This window comes from Phocoena phocoena, chromosome 2 (genome assembly GCF_963924675.1).
Source record: "Phocoena phocoena chromosome 2, mPhoPho1.1, whole genome shotgun sequence".
In the NCBI taxonomy this organism is placed as follows: domain Eukaryota; kingdom Metazoa; phylum Chordata; class Mammalia; order Artiodactyla; family Phocoenidae; genus Phocoena; species Phocoena phocoena.
This window is the reverse complement of record NC_089220.1, coordinates 4,796,763-4,822,660: the sequence shown is the minus strand read 5'-3', so window position 1 is coordinate 4,822,660 and position 25,898 is coordinate 4,796,763. Positions and strand designations below refer to the sequence as shown.

The window sequence follows — 25,898 nt, the reverse complement described above, 5'->3', positions numbered from 1 at the left end:
GTCTCACTTCACCTAATGCTCCCTCTCCAGCTCCTTTTAGCTCTCTCATCAGTCTCCTTCCACCTTGTTAGGAACAAACACGTACGTGTCCCACTAGAGCCAAACCCGGAATGTGCCCTGCTCATCTTGAGGTCCGTCTAGGGCTACCGTGGTGTCTTGCACCCAGTGGGGGGCGTTTACCCAGTATCGACCTGATGGCATTGGGTGCAGGGGTCGTAATTCCAGACAGACGGAGCACAGGCTTCCCACTCAGCATGGGGGTCAACTGAAGGAACTTCCAAGACCCGGAGGAAGAGCGTGTCTTTGTTGGTCTGTCATCCGATTACTGTAGCTGTGAAAGGATATAAGACAGAAAGAGAAAAATTATAAGAGGATAAAAATTTAGTATTATTGAGACATGACCTTCATTAAAGTAGGAAAATGTTTTCCTCTCTGGAGAGAACAGAGATTTTTTAACTGGGGCCACGTAGCCCTAAGGGATTACAGCTGTGCTTGTGTGTGTTTTATGTGATCGCACTGTGTCTGGCCATCAATTTACACTTCCTTTACAATGTTTTAGGATCCAGCTCAGTCTTCTGGTTTTCATCCTTCAGGGTCTGTGGTTGCAGTCGGAACACTGACTGGGAGGTAAGTGCATGTCAGCATGGCTTGTGCTTTCAAAGTTCCTGGGAAAGAGGCTTGTTGTCTGTGTTTCCCCAGCGACGGGCACAGGGTAGCTCTTGGCTGCCTCTCTGAGCTCCTAATGACTTGCCGGGAATTAAGTCCGAACTCGAAAGTGAAACCTGAGGCAGTGGCCCTTCACGTTTTGGACTTCGGGAAAAGCCGAGGGAAGCTGTGGACCCCTCTCCCAGAAGAGGCCCCAGCTCCACACACACAGGATTGTGGGGCTTCTCAGCTTTGGAATGGGGCAACAAAGCATTTCAAAGCACTGCGAATTTTAAATGCTTTTTCTTGCTGCCCTGTCAGACTTAGAGAAACTGCCCAGATCCTGAGCCTCATGTTGGATTCAGCCAATACTTATTTGCCAAAGCGTCTCTGATATGCGAGGCACTAGCTCTGCGCTTGAATCCCAGCTTCACCGTTTAGCCGCAGTGTGTCTCTGAGCCGGTTACATGACCTCTCTGAGTTTGTTTCTTCCTCTGTAAATTGTGACGATATATCTGCCTGGCCGTACGCTGATGACTGAGGGAGACAATGGATGAAGCAGCTCCTGGGGTCACCTGGCAGGCGATTTCGGTGGTTATTATTATATCACTGTTTCATAAGATTCGATTATACTTTTCTATTGTTCGTCATAGTATCTACGCGTATTATAGCTTAATTCATATACCATTGGTGATCTCCTCCTCTCTAAAGAGCGTACCACTTACGGAGAGGGAAGTGGGGAGGGGCAGCACGGGGGTAGGGGAGTAAGAGGTGCAAACTATTAGGTATACAGTAAGCTACAAGGATGTATTGTACACCATGGGGAATATAGCCAATATTTTATAATAACTATAAATGGAGTGTAAGGTTTAAAAATCGTGAATCACTACATTGTACGCTTGTAACTTATAAAATATTGTACAGCAACTATGCTTCAAAAAAAAGAATACCACTTAGATTCTGTTGCTAGGAACTTAGAGTATGTATAAAGAAAGAGTAACCATTTATAAGTCATAGGTGGCAACATCTTAAGAGTTGGGCACCTTGTATCCAACAGAATCCTTCTGGGAAATGTTTGCACACACACACACACACACACACACACTCACACACACTCATTTGACCTCTCCTAGAGACAATGAAGCTTCCAACTCGGCAGGCTCTGATGAACGGCTGCCAACCAGTTACTGCCGTCAGCTACGTGCTGAGTCCGTGTGGCAGGACAGGGTATGGGACAGTGCCAGCTGCTCAGAATCACAGACAGTGCCCTGTAGGAGGAAGAGAGATGGAACATGCAACCTAATCCTTCCCCTCTGTTTATGCCTCCCCCACCCCTGGTCCTGGTACCGGGCTTAGCTCTCGATGGGGCAGTGTAACACGATGTTTCAAAGGCACAGCCCAGACAACCCGGTCTCTCTGCTTCTTCTATTCTGACCTCTGTTAAAGTTAAATAGCACAGGGACTTCCCTGGTGGCGCAGTGGTTAAGAATCTGCCTGCCAATGCAGGGGACACAGGTTCGAGCCCTGGTCCGGGAAGATCCCACGTGCGGCGGAGCAACTAAGCCCATGCGCCACAACTACTGAGCCTGCACTCTAGAGCCCGTGAGCCACAACTACTGAAGCCCGCACGCCTAGAGCCCGTGCTCTGCAACAAGAGAAGCCACCGCAACGAGAAGCCTGCGCGCTGCAATGAAGAGTAGCCCCCGCTCGCCGCAACTAGAGAAAGCCCACATGCAGCAACGAAGACCCCAGGCAGCCAAAAATAAATTAATTAAATTTATATATTTTTTAAAAAGTTAAATAGCACACATTAAAGGTAAATGGTTGTTAAAGATGCAAGGAAGCAAAGCTGAGATGCCAAATCCAGATGTCAGGGGTCAGCCAGTCCCCTTGAGTGGTGCCGATTAGGGCCCTGAGTGGATAGTGACTCTGGCTCGATGGACACGCTGATGGATGTGTGTCATCAAGGTTTGAAACGGCAGCAGCAGGGAGTCCACATTCCTTTTCATCCCTGAAAACACTGGGGTCCCACTCACTGCCACTACTTGAGAACACGTGGGCAGGAGAGTTCAATCTTCCCGCCATTTAACAAACATTGACCTAGTACCGTGTCCTGATTAGATGATTCGGAGCACTTCCGTGTCCATTATAATTTGACCGATTGGACGCTGGGCCTGCAAAGTCATTCTGGGCCTTTATTCCCGTTTTACAGTTGGGGAAACCGAGCCCAGAGAGGCTAAATTCAAAGGCCAGTCCTCTACTCGCCCTTCTGCCATTCTCTGGGTCATTTCTTTCACCCAGCTCGTTGCACACCCGCATCACAGAAGGTCAGGTGCTGGCCCAGCTCTGCTTGCAGCAGCCCTGGAGGTTGTCCCGGCCCCATCCTCCTGTACCCATCCTGCCTTGCCCTGGGCCAGGTCTCTGGGTGAGCGTGTGCAGTGGCCCCTTTGCTGCTTCCTCCGGCCACAGGCTGGAGGTAGGTGTTGGTTCATCTTCCCTGCCCAGGGCTTTCTCTCCTTTAATGTGTAAGTGACAAAACTCAAACACCAGGGAACCCTGCCATAGCATCAGTAACTGAATCATTTCCCATAGTACCCAGTTTGCTGCTCCTATATTTAGGAACTGCTCATATGTAGGAAATTTTCTTTAAATGAAAGCTGGGAATAAGAATTCTTATTAAGCAAATACAGAGCATTTTTAAGCTCTTAGGTTAATTTTTTTTAATAGCCTTGCTGTGACTGTAGTAGTCTTACTTCATTTTCTCGCTAAACAATTGATTTGTACTTTTCCCCATGTTTACAACAGGTGGTTCGTGTTTGACACAGAAACGAAAGACTTGGTCACCGTCCACACGGATGGAAATGAACAGCTGTCTGTAATGCGTTACTCACCAGGTTAGAATACGGTCCATTCACTCTGACAGATTGATGAAGTTCTCTGTAGATGTCTGTAAAGAAAAAACATTCACAAACCCCCTCAAGAGCGAAATTTAAACTATATCTGCACGTAATTGTGGCACTTGGGCGTTCTCAACCTCCCTTCTTTGGGTCACTATGCTTGTGTGGGTTTTTTTGTTTGTTTGTTTCAGCATGTCAAAAAGCACCTTTATTATATTTATCATAGCCTCTCATGCACTCATGCTTTCTTGCCAGGTGCCCTTGGAGCAGTTTGCTTGTGTGTTTTTAACTTTTTATTACGGAAAATTTCAAACAGGGACAAAATTGGACAGAATAGCATAATGAACCCCCAACGTACCCGTCACCCAGCTTCAATAATTATCGACTCTTAGCCGTTTTGTTCACCCATAGCCCCACCCACTGCCGCCTCCCATGTTGTTTCTGAAGCCGCTCCCAGACGTCTTATCCTTTCCTCTGTTAATATTAATAACTAGAGAGATCTAAGGAATATGAGGACCCTTTTTTTAACAGCTTTATGGAGGTATAATTTACATACAATATTGTACTCTTCATGAAATGTACAATTCATTGATTCTTAGTAAATTTGTAGAGCTGTGCGACCATCACCACCATCCCGTTTTAGAACCTTCCCATCACCCCCAGAAGCTCCCTCCCTGCCTATTAGTAATTAATCTCTACTCCCACCCCCAGCCCTAGGCAACATAAATGGCCTTTTCTGAACATCTCATGCCAATGGAGTCTTTCAACACGTCACCTGTTGCATCTGACTTCTTTTAGTTAAAATAATGTTTGTGAGGTTCTTCATGTTATTGTATGTGTATCAGTAGTTTATTCCTTTTGAACTGCTAGATAGTATCCCATTGTACGGATATGTCATGTTTGGTTCATCCATTCATCAGTTAGGGGATCATTTCTGTGTTTTGGCTATTATGAATAATGCTGCTAGGAACATTGATCATATGTCCATTTTGGTTGGTTTCTTTTTTTTTTTTTTTGGCCGCGCCTCATGGCTTATAGGATCTTAGTTCCCCGATCAGGAATCGAACTGACACCCTCAGCAGTGAAAGCTCGGAGTTCTAACCACTGGACTGCCAGGGAAGTCCCCATATGTACATTTTGTACTCATAAGTCTCTTTTACTCCATAGGCTCTCTCTCTCTCTCTCTCTCTCTCTCTCTCTCTCTCTCTCTCTCTCTCTCTCCCTCTCCCTCTCTCCCTCCCTCCCTCCACACACACACAGGCAAACACACGCCACCCTCGCTTGCAGTTCGTTTGTTGAACGCGCTGCTTCATTTCTTCCAGAGCATTTTCCACACTCTGGGTTTTGTGAGTGCATCTCTGTGGTGTTGCTTAACATGTCCCTCTGTCCCCCATATTTCCTGTAATGTAATTTGGGATCTAGATCCTCTTCCTACAAGAGACACATGAGGTCTGCTTGTCTCACTGTCTATGCCATTAGAGCCGTCACTGCCCAACACTTAGATCCGTACGGGGACTGGTTTTTCTATTTTAGCCTTTCTTCGTTTATCAGATATAGTACTTCTATAAAGAGAAACTTCCCTTCATCTACTTTTTGTTACCCAAATAGTATACTGTTTTGTTACCCAGTCATATGGTAGAGTTAACCGAGATAAATGCTTAGTTTCTTTCCCTTTATTTACCAGTTTCCAAGATAGTGAGTTTGTTCTCTGCTCCCTTTAACAATGACCAGTTGCCGGTGGTGGTGGCTTTGGTGCCATTATGAATTTAAGTGTATTTGGTATGTTTCAGTCTGGGATAGTTATGGTACGTGGAACCATTTATCCATTATTGGCCACTTCAGTTTGGCTCCTGAGTCCTTTTGACAGCTTGGGTTCCTGGGATGCTCGTGGCTACTGGGTAGGTCATTGTTTCTAAGCCTCGTCATTTATGCTTTCGGTTTAGGAAGCACTCTTTCTCTGTGATACGTAAGACTTCAGCTATGTGAACACTCTTGGAAATAGCAGTTTTAGTCCTTGGAAATACTTGGCCAAGACTGAATTGCCGTCACTCTGTAGGAGTTTTCCATTTTATAAGCTGATAGACGGTCGTACCTGTCTCATGGTGGGGCTGTGTTCTTGTTCTCTAGAGGTAACCTCATAGAAAGAATACCCTTTTTAGACCCTTGCACCCAAAGACTTATAACTTCTCATCCTAAACAGACAACTGCACAGCCACCTTGGAAACCTCTTCTCCATGTTGAGAAGTACCTTACTTCACTCGACATTTTAAGTGTCATATTTCGTTCTGTTCATCCCGGGCAATATTTAGCATCCTCCTATGTGCTTCTCGTCATTTTCTTAGTTATTTTGAACCTCTGCTGAGTGCAGGAGGGCCTCATCTACAGCTGCTTTTTATCTATTAGCTCCTGCTAACATAGCAGGGTCCTTTCGGGAGTCCATTTCTGTTTCTTGTCAGTTATACTAATGACTGTCCCCTGGAGACCAGAGAGCTCCCACTACCAGTAACTCTGCCTCTCAGGTTTTAGAGTCACTGACTGGAGGCTGTGCGGGGCAGAGGTGATGAGCCTGGGCCAGATCAGGGCGACCTGCATGTGGATCCAGTGCCCTCTCTTCATTAGCCAGCTGTCCCTTGTCAAATCAGACGAGTTACTGTGGGGCTCAACCAAAGGAGGAGGTGTGAACGTGCTCTCTGAAGAGCAGAGCGTTACGCAGATGACATGGGGGATGGGATGTCATCAGCAGCAGTGGCAGTGGTGGTGGCCCCAGATCCTCGGGCCGTGGCCCCCAGCCCCATAGTGTTTTGTTTGGCACCGTATGCCCAGCACCTAGCTGAGAGGAGATGCAACGGAGTACGAAGAGGAGGTAATGTATACATAGACAGATGCTCAGTGAATATTAGTTGATGCACAAATGCAGACAGACTAACTACAGCGCATCTGACTAGATGCAAAGCACACGGCGATCATCACTATGAGTTTTCTGCTTGCGCACGAGGTTTTTCAGGCACGTGGGCTATACTGTTGTAGATTACCGGCTGGCTCCTTTTCGGATTCAGGTATTTACAGATTTTAGACACACACACACACACACACACACACACACAATTAGAGGCCCAAACACGGGCTGCCACACAGGAAACTGCTGCTAAATCCCAGCCTGCATCTGCAGCCACCTCCCCGTGGCTCCCTGGGCTGTGCTTTGCTGAGAAGAGGAGGCATCAAACTATGAGGGCTTTTTTCTCATTCCTTCGGTCTTGTGCAAGTTCTGGACGCTGTGCTAGCAGCTAGAGGAAAAGCAAACGATTCTTAAGCTTTATGGGTGGAGCTGCCCCCCAGGATGCTGGGAAGGACCAGTACACTCACTCCAGCTGCCAGGCTTGACCGTGATAAATGCCGCCTTTGCAGTCAGTGACATAGGCAGTGTCGAGGGAAATAGTCAATAAACCAGTCTATAATAGGGGTAGAAAAGAGCTTTCCTGGAGTCAAACTGAGGACTGTTGCCCAGGAGACGGCCTCTCAGATAACTCTGAGGCACTGCTCCAGAGAAGTGTGGTTTTCAGCAGTTTCATGTCTTGTCAGAACAAAGAACATCAAACAAGTCAAGGGTAGATTTCTGCAAGGTTAAAAATAAACAGACCAACATGTACACAGAGTCAGTATAGCGCCTGGTGCCTAGGAAGGGAGTCTTATCATTGAAGGAGTAACAGCTTTGGCATCCTAGGAAAGGAGGCATTTGATCCTTATTTCTAACATGGACATTCTTTTTTTTTTTTTAACATCTTTCTTGGAGTATAATTGCTTTACAATGGTGTGTTAGTTTCTGCTGTATAACAAAGTGCATCAGCTATACATACACATATATCCCCATTTCTCCTCTCTCTTGCATCTCCCTCCCACCCTCCCTGTCCCAACCCTCTAGGTGGTCACAAAGCACCGAGCTGATCTCCCTGTGCTATGCAGCTGCTTTCCACTAGCTATCTGTTTTACATTTGGTAGTATACATATGTCCATGCCACTTTCACTTTGTCCCAGCTTACCCTTCCCCCTCCCCGTGTCCTCAAGTCCATTCTCTACGTCTGCATCTTTATTCCTGTCCTGCCCCTAGGTTCGAAGATATACAGATTGCCAACAAACACATGAAAGGATGCTCAACATCACTAATCATTAGAGAAATGCAAATCAGTACTACAATGAGGTATCACCTCACGCCAGTCAGAATGGCCATCATCAAAAAATCTAGAAACAATGAATGCTGGAGAGTGTGTGGAGAAAAGGGAACCCTCTTGCACTGTTGATGGGAATGTAAATTAACATGAGCATTCTTTACTTTGGTCAGTACACCCTTTTCTTTAATGACTAAAGCAGATGTATGTTTGATGTATGTTTGATAAGCCACAAACAGACTGTTTTAGTTAGTGTAAAATTCAAGTTAAATCATGTATAAGCCAGAATGACTTCTCCATGTCTCAGTATGTGAAAAAATTTTGCGTTAATTGCCTCTTTTGATCATAAATCTTTCAATAGAAAGCATTGACGATCAAAATGTTTGTCCCTTGATGTCAGGGTGGTTGCTGCCTGCCCTGTGTCCATCATGTCCCTTGGTGCTTGGCCTCTTTTTGGTTGTTTATATATGTATGGAGATTTGCCTAGTTATCCATATTAGGGGGAAACTAAGCAGACATAATGAACAAGTACAGAGGTATGCTAATTGGGAAATATTTTGTAGGCGATATGTTTTTTCAGTTGTATCAAATTGTCATGCAAACATTGTACATGTGCTTTTAGCAGTAGGCTTAAAGCAAGCAGTGATATATGTCATGAGTAACTTGATGGCTAGGAAAAGAATAATAATACACATTATGAAAATGATAATCATCTGTAAAGCAGAGCAAAAAAATTGCCTATTTCTGAGGGGAGCCAACGAAACAGATCATTTAAAGGGTCAGTTTTTCTTACATGTTACAACCGTTTTGCCTTTTGGGACATTCTTTCTAGGTGCATCTCAGTTTCTCCAGAGGTACTGATATAAGTGCAACAAACAGTATGAGCAATGATAGCGCAAACACCCCCTTGTTTAGCCAGTAGAAAATCTAAGGCAGCCCTGTTATCTAATGTTACTTGGGCTAGGGAACTTAGGGATGTCTGTTGTGCTGCAATGCTTTTTGCCGTCTCTTTGGCTATTTAACCAATGGTGGCTGATAGATTTCTGATCATTTTTTTGTAACAATATGTAAACCGTACATTCCTGCACTAGGAATTAATATTCCCCAAAGGTTTTGCCACCAGGTATCTTAGTATCTTGCTAACATGGTTCTCTTGACTCTGTAATGAAGAGACAAAGGAGGTTCATCTATTTCCTGATGTACAGACAATGGAGTAACATAATGTCCCAATAAGAGTAAACCTTCTGTTTGTCAGCTTTTAAGAAATTTATGTGCCCATCCTTGGGAAGGTGGGTCAATTCCAATACCACCTATGAATGCAAAACCTGGGGGAGCACAGGTGATCCCTCCCAGAGTGCTCTCATTGATAGCCTCATGAATTGGGAGTTCTGTCAACACAATTTTTTTTTTAATTTATTTATTTTATTTATTTATTTTTGGCTGCGTTGGGTCTTTGTTGCTGCGCAAGGGCTTTCTCTAGTTGCGGTGAGCGGGCCCTACTCTTCGTTGCGGTGCGCGGGCTTCTCATTGCGGTGGCTTCTCTTGTTGTGGAGCACAGGCTCTAGGTGCGTGGGCTTCAGTAGTTGTGGCATGCTGGCTCAGTAGTTGTGGCTCACAGGCTCTAGAGCGCAGGCTCAGCAGTTGTGGCGCACGGGCTTAGTTGCTCCGCAGCATGTTGGGATCTTCCTGGACCAGGGCTTGAACCTGTGTCCCCTGCATTGGCAGATGGATTCTTAACCACTGCGCCACCAGAGAAGCCTGTCAACACAAGATTAAACTATGGATCACTTCTCTTGTAGACTTTCCAAAAGTCATTTGCATGGTATTTAATATACAGTAGTTGCTGGCATAATTTACTCCCATTTTTCTCTAAAAGACATTTTTCAGTTAAGTAAGGGACAGATCAAGGGGCCCTAGGGTAAGTTGTGCCCTAGGGTAAGTTGGGCCCTAAGGACTGAGGATAGTATCCAGCAAGGGATGGACATATTAATATGTTGAAAAGTTTGAACCTGAAAGATTAGGCCAGAGAGAGGTTAGCCTGGGTGAGTGGTCCCATTAGGAAAACCTGAACAGTCAGTGATACGTATTATAGGGGCTTATATCGGTCTTATATTGACCAGGGAATTTGACGACAGATCCACCAATTGGTTAGATTTTCCCCCAGTAGCTATACTCTGTGATAACTTTACTAAAGAATTATTTTCCATCCTGAACATTGGGGCAAAAATATAGCTAAAAGCAAAACAGTAACCTTCAATTTTGATAGGGAGACAAACATTTAGCAAACAGTTCAATTGAACCAGTAGGATGGGTCTTCCAGACCTTGTCTGGATTTGCGGGCCACCTGTCTACCGTTGTCATCTTCTCTACCTGGCTTGATGGTTGTTTTAAGGTGAGTTTGAGGTTAGCAGTCCTCTCTATAGAGCAGTCTGGTGCGGAGGCCCTTTTTAAGTGGGGAATATGAATTCAGGAGTCAATTCCCTTTACTTTCACTGTGCGGAGTACCTGATAAGGGTCCTGCCATCTAGGTTGGAGAGAGAGTTTTTTTTAAATGTCTTTTACAGTATTCATAATCTCCTGGGGTGCAGGTCATGGTGCCTCTGATCTTCATCCAAAGATAAATAACTGTAATCAGCTTCGGAAACAAGCTTAGAAGATCCTGTTAATAATTCAGTTAAGCTTTAATGTAACAGCAACAGAGAAGCATCTTGGATGTAGGTAGTAAATACAGAAACCTCAATATATATAAAACCTCAGTGTGCACAGAGGTATATTATTGAAACATAATTTTTCTTTCTAAATTATCCTCATTTTAGCCAATAAATATTTGAAAAACTAACAAAGCAAATAACTTGACCTTGAAATAATCTTAAAGATGAAAAAAAAGAACCTAATCTGATGCCCATCCCCACCCCAAATTCACATGTGAGTAAAGAGAAATTTCATATTAAGTCATATGGCCAGGATTCAACATGCTGTGCTTTGTTTTAAGTCCAGGGAAGAAAATGCAGGCTTTTAAATAAATATATACAATTTTGTATTAAATAAATAGATAATCCTCATTTTTACCAAATATAGTCAAATTAAGACTAAATTGTTTGCAAAATACGTCTGGTTTCAGTAAACTTGGCCTGATTACTTACATAAATGTAATTGATCATATAGGCTCTTTTTTTTTTTTTTTTTTTTTCGCGGTACGCGGGCCTCACTGTTGTGGCCTCTCCCGTTGCGAAGCACAGGCTCCGGACGCGCAGGCTCAGCGGCCATGGCTCACGGGCCCAGCCGCTCCGCGGCATGTGGAATCTTCCTAGACCGGGGCACGAACCCGTGTCCCCTGCATCGGCAGGCGGACTCTCAACCACTGCGCCACCAGGGAAGCCCTAGGCTCTTTTAAATTTGGCTTTGCTGGAACTTTTCATAGGGAATCTCAAATTGAACTTTCAAAAGCCCTCTCAAAGCCAGGAAAGCCACACCAAAGACTTGCCATTAGATTCTGCCTGCAATACCTACAGACTTAGGTGAATTCCTCTTTTCTCAAGGTCCAAAATATCTTGAGGTTACTGTACCTGCCAGGAAGGGGCCTTCCTTATTCACCTGGAAAGGCTGCTGGGAACCTAAGAGTTTCCAAATTCTGGAGAGGTCAGGTAGAAAGAAAAGATAAATGCTTCAATTCTGTTTACAAAGGTATAATTTACTAAATTGCTGTAAGTCATAATTAGCTTAAGGGGAAATGTTCCCTTATCTGGAAAACAAAGATTAAAAGCCAGTAATATTTCAGATGAAAGTCACACAAATTATAACCATATTTATCAGTTCATTCAATCCCACGTAATTAATTTTTGTTCCACTTGAGTCCAGTTTTTCCATCAGTTCTGTTGACCTTGCCTGACGATTGAGGGTGATAGTGACAGTGATAATTTCAAGAAATTTGTAAGGTTTTTGTTAAGGCTTTTATGATTTGCCCAGTGACATGGGTGCCTTTGATCACTGGACATTGTGGAAAGTATATCCCAAGTGGAAAACACAATTTCTAACAGTTTCTTTGTCATTGTGAGGACATTAGCCTTGCAGCAAGAGAAGGCTTTACACCCATCAAACAAAAACGGGGTTTTCCAGGGAACAGGGAGAGCCAAGCCACCGTCATGGGTTTCCCATAGCCCTGGCTGTTCAATCTCACAGCTATTGTCTACCCATCTTAATTATCTGATTTAGGAGCAGACTGTTGCCATGTCACAAGCGTCAGGATGGCAGAAGTCTAACAATGGGGGGTTAACTTTTGTAGAAGCAGAAAATTTTTGTATCTACATCGTTACATAATCTTCACAGATTTTGTTGTTGCCTTTGCCTGAAAGTCAGCTGGAGTATTTCCCTAATACTTGGGTTCATTCCCTTTAGTGTGAGCCTCAATTTTGATGACAAATAGCATTTTATGTCGGGACATATAAGATTTCCAAGAATTTCATATAATTTCTGGAACACCTGTAATATATACTCATATGGACAGAACATAAAAAAGGCTTAACGTTATCTTTTATTTGACCATGCTTCCCATGTTATTTAACATACCAAATAAACCTAATTAGTTTAATATCTCTCTTTGAGATGCTTCAGGACAAAATCGCTTTCTTTTCCCTTAACAAAATGCATTTCCATTCCATATCTTCTTTTACTGAAAACCTTATTTTCCTTGTATACTGAAATATTTCCCTTAGTATTTCTAGTAGCATGAATTACATATATAATTTTTAACCCTTAAAAAACATTAATCTCTAGCAAAAACCAAGAAGCAAAAAATTGTGAACTGTTTCTCATATTAACATTTCCCGATTGGCAAGCTTATGAAAATTTTCTATAATGTCTAGAAACATACATCTTCTTATAGCGTAATTTCTTTTCTCAATGTGGTATAAGATGTGTGTCCAAATAAACCCAGACATCTTTAGTTTTTCTCTAATAAGAAGACAAAGAGGTAAACTTAGATTTGCTTAGCAATTAATGTTTTAGTATTTTATCTTATTTGGAAATTTTCTGTATATTTAATGAATTCCCATAATTTATATTAACTTAGCAAAACTCTCAAGTTTCAAGTTACAAGAATCTGGAGGAACTATTTTTAAGTAAACGTACTATATACAAAACGTAATCATTCTTAAAGAGTTTACCTAAAAACTTTTATCTCAAATATCTCTATTTCCCTACTTATGAAAACATCATCATACCAAGTTAATTTTCTTGTTGACAAGTTTTGGAACAGAGATAACATGAGCTTATTGATTTCTTTTTTAAGATTTTTTGGGGATTTCTTTTGGCTGCGTCGGGTCTTAGTTGCGGCACGTGGGATATTCGTTGAGGCATTCGGGATCTTTTGTTGTGGCGCACCAGCTGTTCGTTGTGATGTGCAGGCTTCTCTCTAGTTGTGGTGTGCGGGTTTTTTCTTCTCTTCTCTAGTGGCGCGCAGGCTCCAAGGGTCATGGGCTCTGTAGTTTGCAGCATATGGGCTCCAGTTGAGGTACGCAAGCTCAGTAGTTGTGGCGCACGGGCTTAGCTACACCGCGGCATGTGGGGTCTTAGTTCCCTGACCAGGGATCAAACCCACGTCCCCTGCATTGGAAGGCGGATTCTTTACCACTGCACCACCAGGGAAGTCCCTTAATTGACTTTCAATAAACCTAGGTATAATAAAAGTATTATACTTAATGTTGATGACTGAAAGACGTGTCTGTATTAACCAAACCAACAACTTAAACTTATTTTCATTTATTAAAGATTAATCCTGGATCATATGATACTTTAAAAATGTGAGGAGTTAGTTTCTTGTTATAGTTAGAAATATTTCATTGGTAAGCACTTACTTCTAAGTCAATTAAATAGAGCTCTTTTTCAAATTAATTTTGATAATATCATTTGGAGGTAGAAACGTGCTATATTTATAATGTACATACAGACATACACACATCCAGATAGACAGACAGAGATCTCATAGTTTTCCTGCTTGAGTTTTTAAAGGTCTCATTTCCCCTTTTCTGCAGTTTTAGGTTCTACTAGTTGAGCCAAGGCTGTGGTCTCAGGCAGTGTGGGCGGTGCTTGCATTTCAAGGACATGATAAGAGTTATACCTTCAAGTTTGCTTGAATACTTTTATTCAAGCATAAAAAGGAGTACTTTTATTGTCTCAGGTCAGAATTTTGAAAAAAAATGTTTTATCAAGCCAGCTTTGGTTTGTTTTTTTTTTTTTTCTGCGGTACACAGGCCTCTCACTGTTGTGGCCTCTCCCATTGCGGAGCACAGGCTCCAGACACGCAGGCTCAGCGGCCGTGGCTCACGGGCCCAGCCGCTTCGCGGCACGTGGGATCTTCCCGGACCGGGGCACAAACCCGTGTCCCCTGCACTGGCAGGCGGACTCCCAACCACTGCGCCACCAGGGAAGCCTGAGCCAGCTTTCTTTAACTGCACACGCAAAACTCAGTTTTAGAATGTCAAAAGAGTCCCATTCTGGCCATTTTAGAGCTAGATCATTTCTACAATTGTAGAAGCCAGCCGGAGTTCCACTGAGTGGCTGGCCTGTCTGGGAGCCGTTAGGCGTTAGAAGCGCAATTTCCTGATTTATTTTAGTTTCATTTTATTATACAGTACAAATCTTTCCAATTTTAAGCCACATTTTAAAAAAAGTCAGCCAACCCAGTTTACCCCAAAGTTCCTTCTAGGCCTTTCCTGCCTGGAAATGTCTTCTAGGTTTCTTACCTGGAAACTCCATCTAGATCCCTTGCCTGGAACTTCCCGCTAGGTTCCTTTCACCTAGGAAATGTACTGGTACCCCCTTAAGAGTCCAGGTCTTAAGGTAACAGCTCAAATAAAAGTCATGGACTGCCACTTCATACAAGAAGATCCAGACATCAGGAAAAACTCACCGAACCAACCAACCTCAAGAGTGCTGTGAAGCTGGGGGGCTGGGGCTGGTCAGGGAACCAACATCCCACATGCCGCGGGGCAACTAAGCCCGTGCGCCACAACTACTGAGCTTGCAAGCCTCATCTACAGAGCCCACGTGCTGCAACTACAGAGCCCATGCGCCTTGGAGCTCACACGCCATAACTAGAGAGAATCCCGTGCGCCACAACGAAAGATCCCACGTGCCTCAACTAAAACCCAATGCAGCCCTAAATAAATAAATATCAGAGGCTGGGGGGAGAAAAGTAGACTCCAGGTGACCCCACGTGGGTTTTTCTGATATCCTGCCAGCTACGCAAGCAATGTAGATGGAAATAATCAATAAGCCAATCTCTAATAGGCATAGAACTGAGCCAAAGTGAGGACCAAAGCCCAGGAGACAGGCTCTCAGATAATTCTGTGGCACTGCTCCAGAGAAGCATGGTTTCAGCAGTTTTATATTGCATCGGAACAAAGAACTTCACACAAGTCAGGGATACGTTTCTTCAAGGTTTAAAAAAAAGAACAGAACAGCACATACACAGCAAGTCAGGACGGCACCTGGTGCCTGGAAAAGGAATCTTACCATTGAGGGCAGACCGGCACCGGCGTCCCAGGAAGAGAGGCATTTAATCTTTATTTTTAACGTGGACATTCTTTACTTCTGGTCAAGGCACCCTTTTCTTTAGTGAGTAAAGCAGGTGTACGGTGTGTTTGATAGGCCACAAATAGGCTGTTTTAGCTAGCCGAAAATTCAAGTTAAATCACGAATAAGCCAGAATGCCTTCCCAGAATTCAGCATGATTACATTTCTTCGCTAGCAGACACCTACCTACTGCCGCAGGTGGGTTGTGTAGGATGAGCTCAGGTGGAAGTGAGACTGCTTTGTAAATCCCCTTTAAGGTTGATGTTATGTTGTGCAGCGGGGGTGAGAGGTGAGCAGTTGCTTCCTGAAGTTAACCGTGTGGACTGAGAACTAAATCTTTCAGATAATTTCTCAATTCCGCAGGCACTAGTGAGAGGTCCAGGTTTCAGCGGCGAATAACCTGTATCTGGCCTTTGGTTGAAGTGGGAGGTTCAGAGCGATAGTCCCAGACACAGGTGCACGCTGGGAGCCAGTGAAGCAGAGCCTTTGGCGTGCATTAGAATCGCCCAGAGGGCGTGGGCTTGTGGAGGGGTTCTTTGGCATCCTGAGAACCACAAACCTAGAGCATCTCTGTGGATCATCTGATAACCATTTCAGTCACATTTTATTACATGTTTTCATTTATGAAATATCTTCCATAAGATGGCCTAATGCTGATAAGCTAACGTTATGTGAATTTTTACTGAAACCATAGTCAACTACGATTGCCAGGCCCCTCGTAGGTTCATTAAACATAGAACTCTAGTAGGGACAGTTCTCAAAGTTGACACGCACATCAGGAACCTTACAGAGCACTTTGTCAGTGGACCAGTGGAGTTTTAATTGGATTAAATTTGTAAATTTTTTAAAAGAAGAATGGAGATTGGAAGAAGATAATTTCATGTTCGTTAAGCCCAACTGCAAATACTTGGCCTGCCTGGTCTAGTTTCCACCTGCTGAAACTTGGATTAAAAATCTAAAACCCTAAAGATGAAGATGAAATGAAAAGGGAAAAGATGTGAAGATGAAAAGGGGAAAATCACAATGAACTAATGCATTGCTCACGTGATTGTATTGATCTCTTCTTTAATCGTATCCATAGCATTGAGACGTGGAGTTTCTCTGCTTTAATAAGAATGAATCAGAATCCGTGTGCATTTGCATCACCCCAGCATCGAATCCCACCTCTGCTGCTCAGGTGGGACTAGAGGCCCGCTGGGATGCAGCCCCTGCCACCCAGCCAACCTCTCTCCTGCCCACACAACGTCCCCAAGCCTGCACTCCACCAGGCATGCTCCCCGTACAGGTGCAGCAGGCTCGTGCGGAGACTGCCCCAAATCACCTGCCCCGTGTGACAAGCAGGGCGGACGCACGGCAGCCATACAGCTACCCTGGAGACCCTGCTGTGCTCCCACCTGGCGCACTGTCTCCCATGCCCACAGTTCACTCGTCCTTCCAGCCCAGGTCGAGCCGTGCCACGCGCTTAGCTGTGTCATCTTAGGCAGGTTACTGAACCTCAGTTTCGTCATTTGCACAGCTGGACAGATTCTCCCTGCTCTTAAAATACTGTTGGACTTAGTTAAGAGCTGTGTGGAAACCCATCCCCAAACCTTGTAAAGAGGCAATCAGTGAAACTGGCTATGGTGTTATCTTTCTCCTCCAGGTGACCAGACCCCTACTCTCTGTTCTTATGAGTCAGTCCTCCAGCTGATTTTTATTTGGGACCAAATGCCCACTTCTTTTAGTCAAGTAAGTTTAGGAATTTTGTACTCTCTGAAGAGCTGGGGGTGAGGCATAGAGAGTTTATGGGTGAGAGGACGTGGTTCACAGGGTGAGAAAGTGCTCTGGAGGTCCGAGAAATAGGCAGCACTTGGGTTTCATCTGGCCGCTGATTAGCATATAGACTGAACCTGCTTGGTTTTGATGTATTAGGCAGACAGTTTTATTACATATTTATGAATGAGCTTAAACCGTTATATGAAAACTTTCTATTTCGAATTTTAAGGAGAAATTACAATCTCATTAGGCTGTTAGAAGTGAATTGCCAAGGGAGATTGTGAAATCCTATTATTCATTCATCTTTAAAAACAGATATGGGGCTTCCTTGGTGGCGCAGTGGTTGAGAGTCTGCCTGCCGATGCAGGGGACACGGGTTTGTGCCCCAGTCCGGGAGGATCCCACATGCCGCGGAGCGGCTGGGCCCGTGAGCCATGGCCGCTGAGCCTGTGCATCCGGAGCCCGTGCTCCGCAACGGGAGAGGCCACTACAGTGAGAGGCCCGTGTACTGCAAAAAAAAAAAAAAAAAAACAGATATGGAGATGGTAGTTATACAGGTATTTTTGTCAAAACTCTTAGAATATGTGCATTTTATTGTGTGTAGATTATACCTCAAAGTTGACTTTTAAGTGGGGGGTTTGAGAGAAGATTCTGGGAAGATGGTGAGTAGGAACCAGCAGGAATCTGTCTCTCCACCTAGACAGCAACTGGCAGAATCTGTCTGATAGAACTGTTTTGGAAAGCCAGAGTCTATTGAAGCCTTGCAACTTCCAGAGAAAGACTTGGATGGGAAGTTGCAGTTAATTTCAGTCAGTTTCAGCTCTTAGCACAGTGGCAGCGACCCACCCCCTCACCTCCAGTCCCCTGACAGGCAACTGTGCATGTGTTCCTGGAGCAACAACAAAAAAACTAGCAACCCACTCAAAAATGGGCAAAAGGGCTCGAATGGGCATTTCTTCAGAGAAGACATACAAATGGCCGGTAAGCATGTGAGAAGGTACTCAACATCACTACTCATTAGGGAAATGCAAATCAAAACTACAATGAGACGCCACCTCACACCCATTAAGATGGCTACCATCAAATAAAACAGAAAACAGGGCTTCCCCGGTGGCGCAGTGATTGAGGGTCCGCCTGCCGATGCAGGGGACACGGGTTCGTGCGCAGGTCCGGGGAGATCCCACATGCCGCGGAGCGGCTGGGCCCGTGAGCCATGGCCGCGGAGCCTGCGCGTCCGGAGCCTGTGCTCCGCAACGGGAGAGGCCCCAACAGTGAGAGGCCCGCGTACCACAAAAAAAGGAAAGAAAGAAAGAAAGAAAAAAAACAGAAAACAACAAGTGTTGGTGAGGATGCGGAGAAATGTGCACTGTTGGTGGGAATGTAAAGTGGTGCAGCCATTGCAGAAAACAGTACAGCGGTTCCTAAAGAAAATTACAAGTAGAATTAGCATAATGGTCCAGCAGTTCCACTTCTGTATACAGACCCAAAAGAATTGAAAGCAGAGTCTCAAAGAGGTCTGTGTACACCCATGTTCATAGCATCATTATTGACAATAACTAAACCATGGAGGCAATCCAGGTGTCCATCAACAGATGAAAGGATAAGTAAAATGTGATATACAGTGGAATATTATTCAGCCTTAAAAAGGAAGGAAGTTCTAACACATGCTACAACATGGAAGAACCTTGACATCATGCTAAGTGAAATAAGCCAGTCACCAAAAGACAAATATTGTATGATTTCACTTATGAGAAACTTAGAGTCGTCAAAATCATAAAAGGTGGAGTAGGCAAAATCATAATAAATGGTTCCACGATGAAAGAGAGCTCATTATTTTAGAGTTAACAAATGATAAGGTCGTTCTTATCTAAAGGTCGTTGTGCTGTGGAGTGTGCAAGCCAGTAGATAGCTAGTGGGAAGCAGCCGCATAGCACAGGGAGATCAGCTGGGTGCTTTGTGACCACCTAGAGGTGTGGGATAGGGAGGGTGGGAGGGAGACGCAAGAGGGAGGGGATATGGGGATATATGTATATGTATAGCTGACTCACTTTGTTATAAAGCCGAAACTAACACCACTGTAAAGCAATGATACTCCAATAAAGATGTTAATAAAAAGAGTGTACAAGCCAGGGTGCGTACATCATTTATCAGATTTTCAGCTGTTCTTTACCGTTATTCTTTGTCACAGGGGCAATGGCATTGAGCAAAGAAATGCTCAGGCTCTGGTCAGACTGCTGGGTTCGAATCCCAGCTTCTCTAAACCTGTGTGACCTTGTGCAAGTTACTTTATCATCCATGCCTCAGTTTCCTCTCCTGAAAAGTGGAGATAATATCTACCTCACAGGGGTCTATGAGGATTAAGTAGGTTAATACAGGAAGAGTTTAGAATAGTACTGGTACATAGTAGTTACTCAACAAACGTTGACTCATAATTATTTGATAGTAATTCTTGTTAGCATTTACTGTTTACTGTCATCATCATCATTATTGTCAGGGCTTGGTCAGTTGGAGGACCAAGTGCAGGTGGTCTGCCGGGCAGCTCTCTGGCCTTCTCTAGAACCATCAGCAGCAGAAGGTGGCCCATCCCCCAGCTTCGGCAGTCCTCGGCCCATTTACCCCACCCCCTCACGAGCCTGCTTTGGACAGGCTAACTCTGACTTGCCAACACCTTGATTTTGACCAGGCATTGGCCAAGACTTCCGAAAATACCATTTCCTGATGGTGCCAGGCCATGCTATTTCCTGTAGGTCTTCCTACCTTGTGAGAAGGAAAACCAGGGGGAAGAGGTGGGGGGAGAACCCTTATTGACCTCATGATGTGCCAGTGACCGCTAGGACCTTTACAGACGTTGTCCAAGGGAATCCTCTGAATTTCGATGAGAAGGTGCCGTGCTTCGTGGATGGAGGAACTGGCGCTCAGTGAGAGGAGGGACGCATTTGCTGTCCCCGAGCTCGTGGGCAGAGACCCCCCTTCTCTAGGCTCCATTCTGGGTGCAGTTTGTCCGGCCCCCATGTGGTTCCTTTCTTCTTCCTTCCGGTTCCTGGCCCCGGGAAGGTCTGACCTCCTCCAGACTAGTCTCTCAGGCCCCGCTTCCATCCCAGTACATCCTGGGCATCCCCACTTTGGCTTCACGCTTGGCAGGTTCATCTGCCAGCGACAGGGGCTGCTCTGCTTTTACATTGCAGTGAGCTCCTTCCCCTGTGTTTCTACACGAGCATCACGGCCTGATTCCTTAAGCCCTCCTGATGCCAGGAACCTGGGTAAAGGAGATGTTAACTGATGGCCCATTGGAAGAGCGGCAGGAAGGGCCTTCCAGATGGGGTGGCGGGGGAATAAGGGGGGCGCTGTGTGCACAGAGGTGAGGGGAGAGGGCCCTCCAGGCATGGGGGGAGGGGGCAGTGTGCACTGAGGTGAGGGGGAGGGCTTTCCAGGTGGGGAGGAGGCGGCAGTGTGCACAGAGGTGAGGGAGAGGGCCTTCCAGGCAGGGGGGAGGGGGCAGCATGTGCAGAGGTGAGGGGGAGGGCCTTCCAGGCGGGAGGTGGCGGGGTTGTGGGGGGAGGAAGTGTGCCAGAGGCCTGAAAGAGCCCGGTCTGTTCAGGGAGGAAGGATGCGGCCACATCCTGGAGGGCCTTGGGGACCCCACTGAGGAACTGAGTCTTGATTCTTCAGCAGTGGGGACAGCCAGGGAAGGTTTTTTTTAAGGGGCAGAATCTGATCAGATGTGGATTTTCAAAAGATAGCTTTGGAAGTGGTATAGGATTGATTTAAAAGCAAATTTTGTCTCTTTGAAATAATTCATGGCTATTTTTTCTAACTCTGTAATGGCCACTAGCATTATCGCTTGTAATTGATAAAATGTTTATTCTTAACAACTGAAATGTAATCCCGCGTGTTTTTGCAGATGGGAATTTCTTAGCAATAGGCTCCCATGACAACTGCATCTACATATACGGAGTCAGTGACAATGGGAGGAAGTACGCACGGGTCGGCAAGTGCTCGGTGAGCGTGCTGGTCACTCCTCGTGGGTCTGTGCAGTTGTTTGTCACATTACGACAGTGTGGGTGGGAATCTATACGGCAAGTGAAACTCACCCGTGTGTTCTCTCCCAGGGTCATTCCAGCTTCATCACTCACCTGGACTGGTCTGTAAACTCACAATTCCTCATGTCGAATTCCGGAGACTATGAAATCCTTTACTGTGAGTGGTTCCCCAGGTGTGGTCTGGGTGCAGATCACGTAGAACCTCCACTCTGAGACCAAATGGGGCCTCCTGCAAAAACCCACGCCCCATACAACTTGGGCACATGATGGCATCTCTGGGCCTGGGCCCCTCCTCTGCACAGTACAGGAGTTGGGCTGGACACCCCCACCTTGGCACTGAGACACTTGGGGTTCGGGCCCCCAGGAGGAGAAGGCGGGGCCCTGCAGGGAGAGGCAGAGAGAGTGGGTCAGAGCTGTCCCGGCGAGAGGGATGGCCCCTCGTGAAGGCATCACCCTCACGGGCAGAGACCCAGCAGCCCCCTGGGCCCCTCCTCCTCCCTCAGCCCCTCCTGGCCAGGTCTGAGCCCAGGCAGGGCCGCGCAGTGGAGGCATGAATGACGAGGCTGCCCTTGCCGAGCGCATGCTACATGCCGTGCACTGCTTCCTCCAGCATCTGGCAGGCACCTGCCGCGTGCCAAGTGCAGGGTCCCAGGGCGGAGGAGGGCCCGGTCTCTGCCCCGGCGGAAGGTACCAGCAGGTGCAGTGTGCTTCACCCACAGGCTCTCAGGTGACCCACAGCACTTTCTGGCTTGTCCCATTTTAAGGAAGAGGAAATATCATCTCAGATACAAGGCCACAGGCATCAGGAGCCAGTGGGTAGGGAGGTGGGCGCCCCCTCGTTGAGGAGCAGGCCTGGGCAGGGCTGTTGGTGCTGGAGGGAAGGGGCCTCCCTCGGGCGGGGCAGGAGGCCCTGCCTGAGGTGGGGCAGGAGTAGGGGATGGTTTTCAGGGACAGGCCATGGGTCTAGAATCTTCTCAGACATGGTCTCATACTCCACTAGTGAGGGTTTAACTGGGGAACAAACAAATCACCTGCAGCGCCACAGGTACTTGGTATGACTGGTTTCCGTAAGCTTCCATTCCTAACTCAGAGCTGAAGGGATGGGGTGTGTGTGTGTGTGTGTGTGTGTGTGTGTATGTGTGCACGCACGCGCATGCCCGAGTATATGTTAGGAGAGGGCTAGGGAGCCTGACAGCAGGGGGTGGAGTTGTATCCAGGGGAACAGTGAGCAGACAGGGGCCTCAGAACCAGAGGTGGTCAAAGAAAAGAAGCCAGACTGGGGGAACAGACCCAGAGGAGATGAGAAGAAGCGGAAGAAGTGGGGTCCCCACCGAGGCCCTAGGCCTTGGGCAGTGAGCATGGTCCCCGCAGAGCTGGGAGGTGGATGGTGTCCCCCTCCCAGAGTGCTCTGTAGCCGATGGGACCTGGCTCCGAGGGCCCAACCTTGCCCAAGAAGGAGAGGGGGCTTTGGCACTGATGTCACCAGACCTGCATTTGCCTTTCCAGGGATTCCCTCTGCTTGTAAGCAAGTCGTAAGTGTGGAAACTACGAGAGACATCGAATGGGCCACATACACCTGCACTTTGGGATTCCACGTCTTTGGTAAGGTTTCTGCACCTTTCATTCTGTTCAAACGTAGGATGTATCTACTTTTAGAATGACATTCTAATAGTAGTGAAGTCTCTTGGTTGGCTTCAAACTGCTCTGCTACCCCGTGGACCCCGCAGGACACACTCCCCGCAGCCCTGGGGAAGGGCCAGAGCTTGCCCAGCTATGGCCAGGCAAGAGGAACCAGAACCCTTTTCTCTCATACGAAATGGGTCCTGAGATAATTCTCTAGAACGCTTATATGAGGTAGTGCCAAACGTCCTCGATAAATGGACCAGATGGCACCCTATCAATTTATTTACCATTTGTTAGACTGATTGTATCTTTTTGGCCCTTAAACTAAATTTTTCACCTCCTTCAAAGTTTAGATTAGGAATATGTTTATAAATGGTCTAAAATAAATTGCCACAATTTAGTAGAATAAAAAAGAAAAGGCAGTACTTATAATCTCTTTATGTATGACCGTAAGTCAGTAAGTTGGTCAGAAGTTCACAAGTTCTCCTTAGGGCTGGCGTTTTGCCATCTTCTGGCGTTGAATGCTAGGACGCCCTGGGTTTACTCTAGATCTGCCTGTTAAGAAACTGATGTGCATGCAGCTCTCTCATATCCAAAGTTATTGGGACCAACAGGGTTTCCTGAAGCAATGGTCAGGAGATCCCATCCCCCAGACCACACCCCAGGCCCACCTGGGCACAGGGCTGTGGAGTCAGAGCTGCTGCATCACCCGGCCCACAGTGAGCAGACACCCCACCTGCCCAGTGCCACCAGGCAGACAGCAGCCATGAAGGACTGACACCAAGGAACGCCTGAAACACACAGGCAGTCCCAGAGTTATAAAGCTCTTTGGAGGGCCTCTCATATGTAAAGAGTTACCCCCAAAAAAGAAAAGTTAGGAAACTGCAGGCTTAGGACTAGTCAGCTTCCCATCAGATGCTTCGGGGATAAAGAAAGCCATCGTGTCCAGAACCAAGGATTCTGGCCTGCTTTCTGCTGTAGCGTCAAGAAGGGGCCCGAAAAAGGTGGAAGCCCTGAAGGCCTGTCACTGCGACTCTCATGCAGCAGAAAAGTATACGCAGTGAGGGTTTCCCGGGACAGCCTGCAGGGAGATCATCTGAGACGAAGCGTTCCTTGGGCGTGGTTTCTAAATCTGGGACATTGCTATTTTCGTGGGAGTTCGATGGCCAGTCCCCACACGGTGTGGCCCTGTGTCCTGGTATTTCCAGTGCTCTGTCTGGGGTCTTTGTTTTAGGAGTGTGGCCAGAAGGCTCGGACGGAACCGACATCAATGCCGCCTGTCGGGCCCACGAGAAAAAACTCCTGTCAACCGGTGACGACTTTGGCAAAGTGCACCTCTTCTCCTACCCCTGCTCACAGTTCAGGGTAAAGGCTCTTCTCCTCCTCTAGCCTTACCCCACGGGGCGCACTTACCGCCTGGCCTGTTGGTAATTGAATAGAAAGGTGCTGAGTGATGCCACCAGTCACGCATGCAGGGGTGACCGTCATTCGGCTGCCCTAGAGCACTTCAGGTCCCCCTCCACTGCCCTCCGGGGAGAACCCCGCCCCCCCACGTGGTGCTGGCTTATCCTCCTCTGCGCTTCGTGGGCCTCCCCCCTCTGCCGTCCACCACGGCTCCCTCTGCTCCAGCCCTGCTGAGCCGAGCCCACACCAGTTCCTGGAACACCCCTCTTCGTTCTTCCCAGACCTGACCCTCCTCCTAGAAGACCCTCCCCTCCACCCCTGCATCCGGTCCTCCCTCCTTTGGGCCGGCCTGCGCCTGGTGCAGCCTCTGGGGTTGAACCTCCCCCTGCCCGCATTCGTCCCCTCCAGACCAGATTCTCAAGGTACAGGGGCTCCACGTGGTTTGGCACGAACGTAGACGTCCAGCACTTCCAACCCCGCCTCGATGGCTTTGCCTTCAGCTCGCTCCATGTCACTCTTCCCCAGGCTCCCAGCCACGTGTACAGCGGGCACAGCAGTCACGTCACCAACGTCGACTTCCTCTGTGACGACAGCCACCTTATCTCCACTGGCGGCAAAGACACGAGCATCATGCAGTGGCGGGTCATTTAGTCCCGGCAAGAACGCGGGCAGCGCAACGGGCGCGGAGGTACAGACTCGAGTTCAGCGCAACGGGCCGGGAGGTACAGACTCGAGTTCCGCTCACTCGGTCACTGTGATTTCTGCTTTGTTTGAAGAGTTCTCACAAACCTCAGGAAAATTATGCCCTTTGCTGGTTACCTTAGCTTAGTGGATCGGTGAGCATCACAGCAGGTCAGCCATTCAGGTCTCTCTTTTGTTGTACAATATATAAAACACTTAATATAAAAAAGATGCCAAGGTTTACATTACGGTGACATCGAGAAGTGACTGGTGTAGCCTTCATAACTTTTCTATGAACTCTTCAAAAACGGTCACAGAATGCCTTTTCAAAGATTGTACATAGGCTTTACGGTTTCACCATGGAGGTTGCTGAGTCAAATATTTATGATAACGAGGTACTGAATCGTGATCGCTGTTGATTAACTGGTCCTAAAAGGATAAGTCGCTGGGGAAGAGAACGGATAACTGATTTGCACAACTGAATCAGGAAATGCAAATAAGACTTTATTTGGTTAACATTTTCTAAGGTTTCATTCAGTTCTCCCTCTGGGAGGCTGGTGAGAAAGGGGTCAGATTCTTCTTGTGTTAAGTAGATTCTACTCCAGATTAACTTAACTATTGCAGCGGGGTACCCAGGCATTTCAGAGTTCCAGCTAGACTGTCTGCCTGACCACATGCAGTCAGCCACTTAACGCCTACACGAATCACGTCCCCTCTGTTCCCCGTTCACAGGCCCTCGGTGAATGGTGGAGACAACTAGCCACCTTCCTCTGTATATTAATTGGCATGATATGGTATTGTACTTGTATAGGATTTTAGCAATTCATAATGAATACGTAAGGCTAGGCTTTACTATTTTAATGCTTACGGACATTGTATATTTGTATTTTAAGACCAAGTAGACCAAGTCAAAAAGATATCTCTCTAGTGTACCATACACCTGCAGCGGGGAGAAGTCTGGAAGGCTCCACCAGGTACTAAGGGCAGCTTCTTTTCCTGTCTTTTGTGCATGGACGGCTTATTACGCTATGAAATAAGATTGCGCTCTGATGAGTAAAACGGAGAAGGCCTTATCCATTTCAATTGTGTGGCAGATTGAAATTTATTGTTTACATTGG

General features: G+C 46.5%; 1 protein-coding gene across 3 annotated transcripts in view; it reads left to right on the top strand.

Moving 5' to 3' along the window:
- Positions 1 to 24,750, top strand: part of EML1 (EMAP like 1) — a 145,138-nt gene extending 120,388 nt beyond the window's left edge. For all 3 annotated transcript variants that reach the window (XM_065871960.1, XM_065871959.1, XM_065871961.1), the window contains 7 exons: positions 560 to 627; positions 3,451 to 3,539; positions 20,934 to 21,031; positions 21,142 to 21,229; positions 22,579 to 22,674; positions 23,930 to 24,060; positions 24,625 to 24,750. In XM_065871960.1, the coding sequence (XP_065728032.1) occupies positions 560 to 627; positions 3,451 to 3,539; positions 20,934 to 21,031; positions 21,142 to 21,229; positions 22,579 to 22,674; positions 23,930 to 24,060; positions 24,625 to 24,750 (696 nt within the window). The remainder of the gene's footprint in view (positions 1 to 559; positions 628 to 3,450; positions 3,540 to 20,933; positions 21,032 to 21,141; positions 21,230 to 22,578; positions 22,675 to 23,929; positions 24,061 to 24,624) is intronic.
- Positions 24,751 to 25,898: the final 1,148 nt, after the last annotated feature.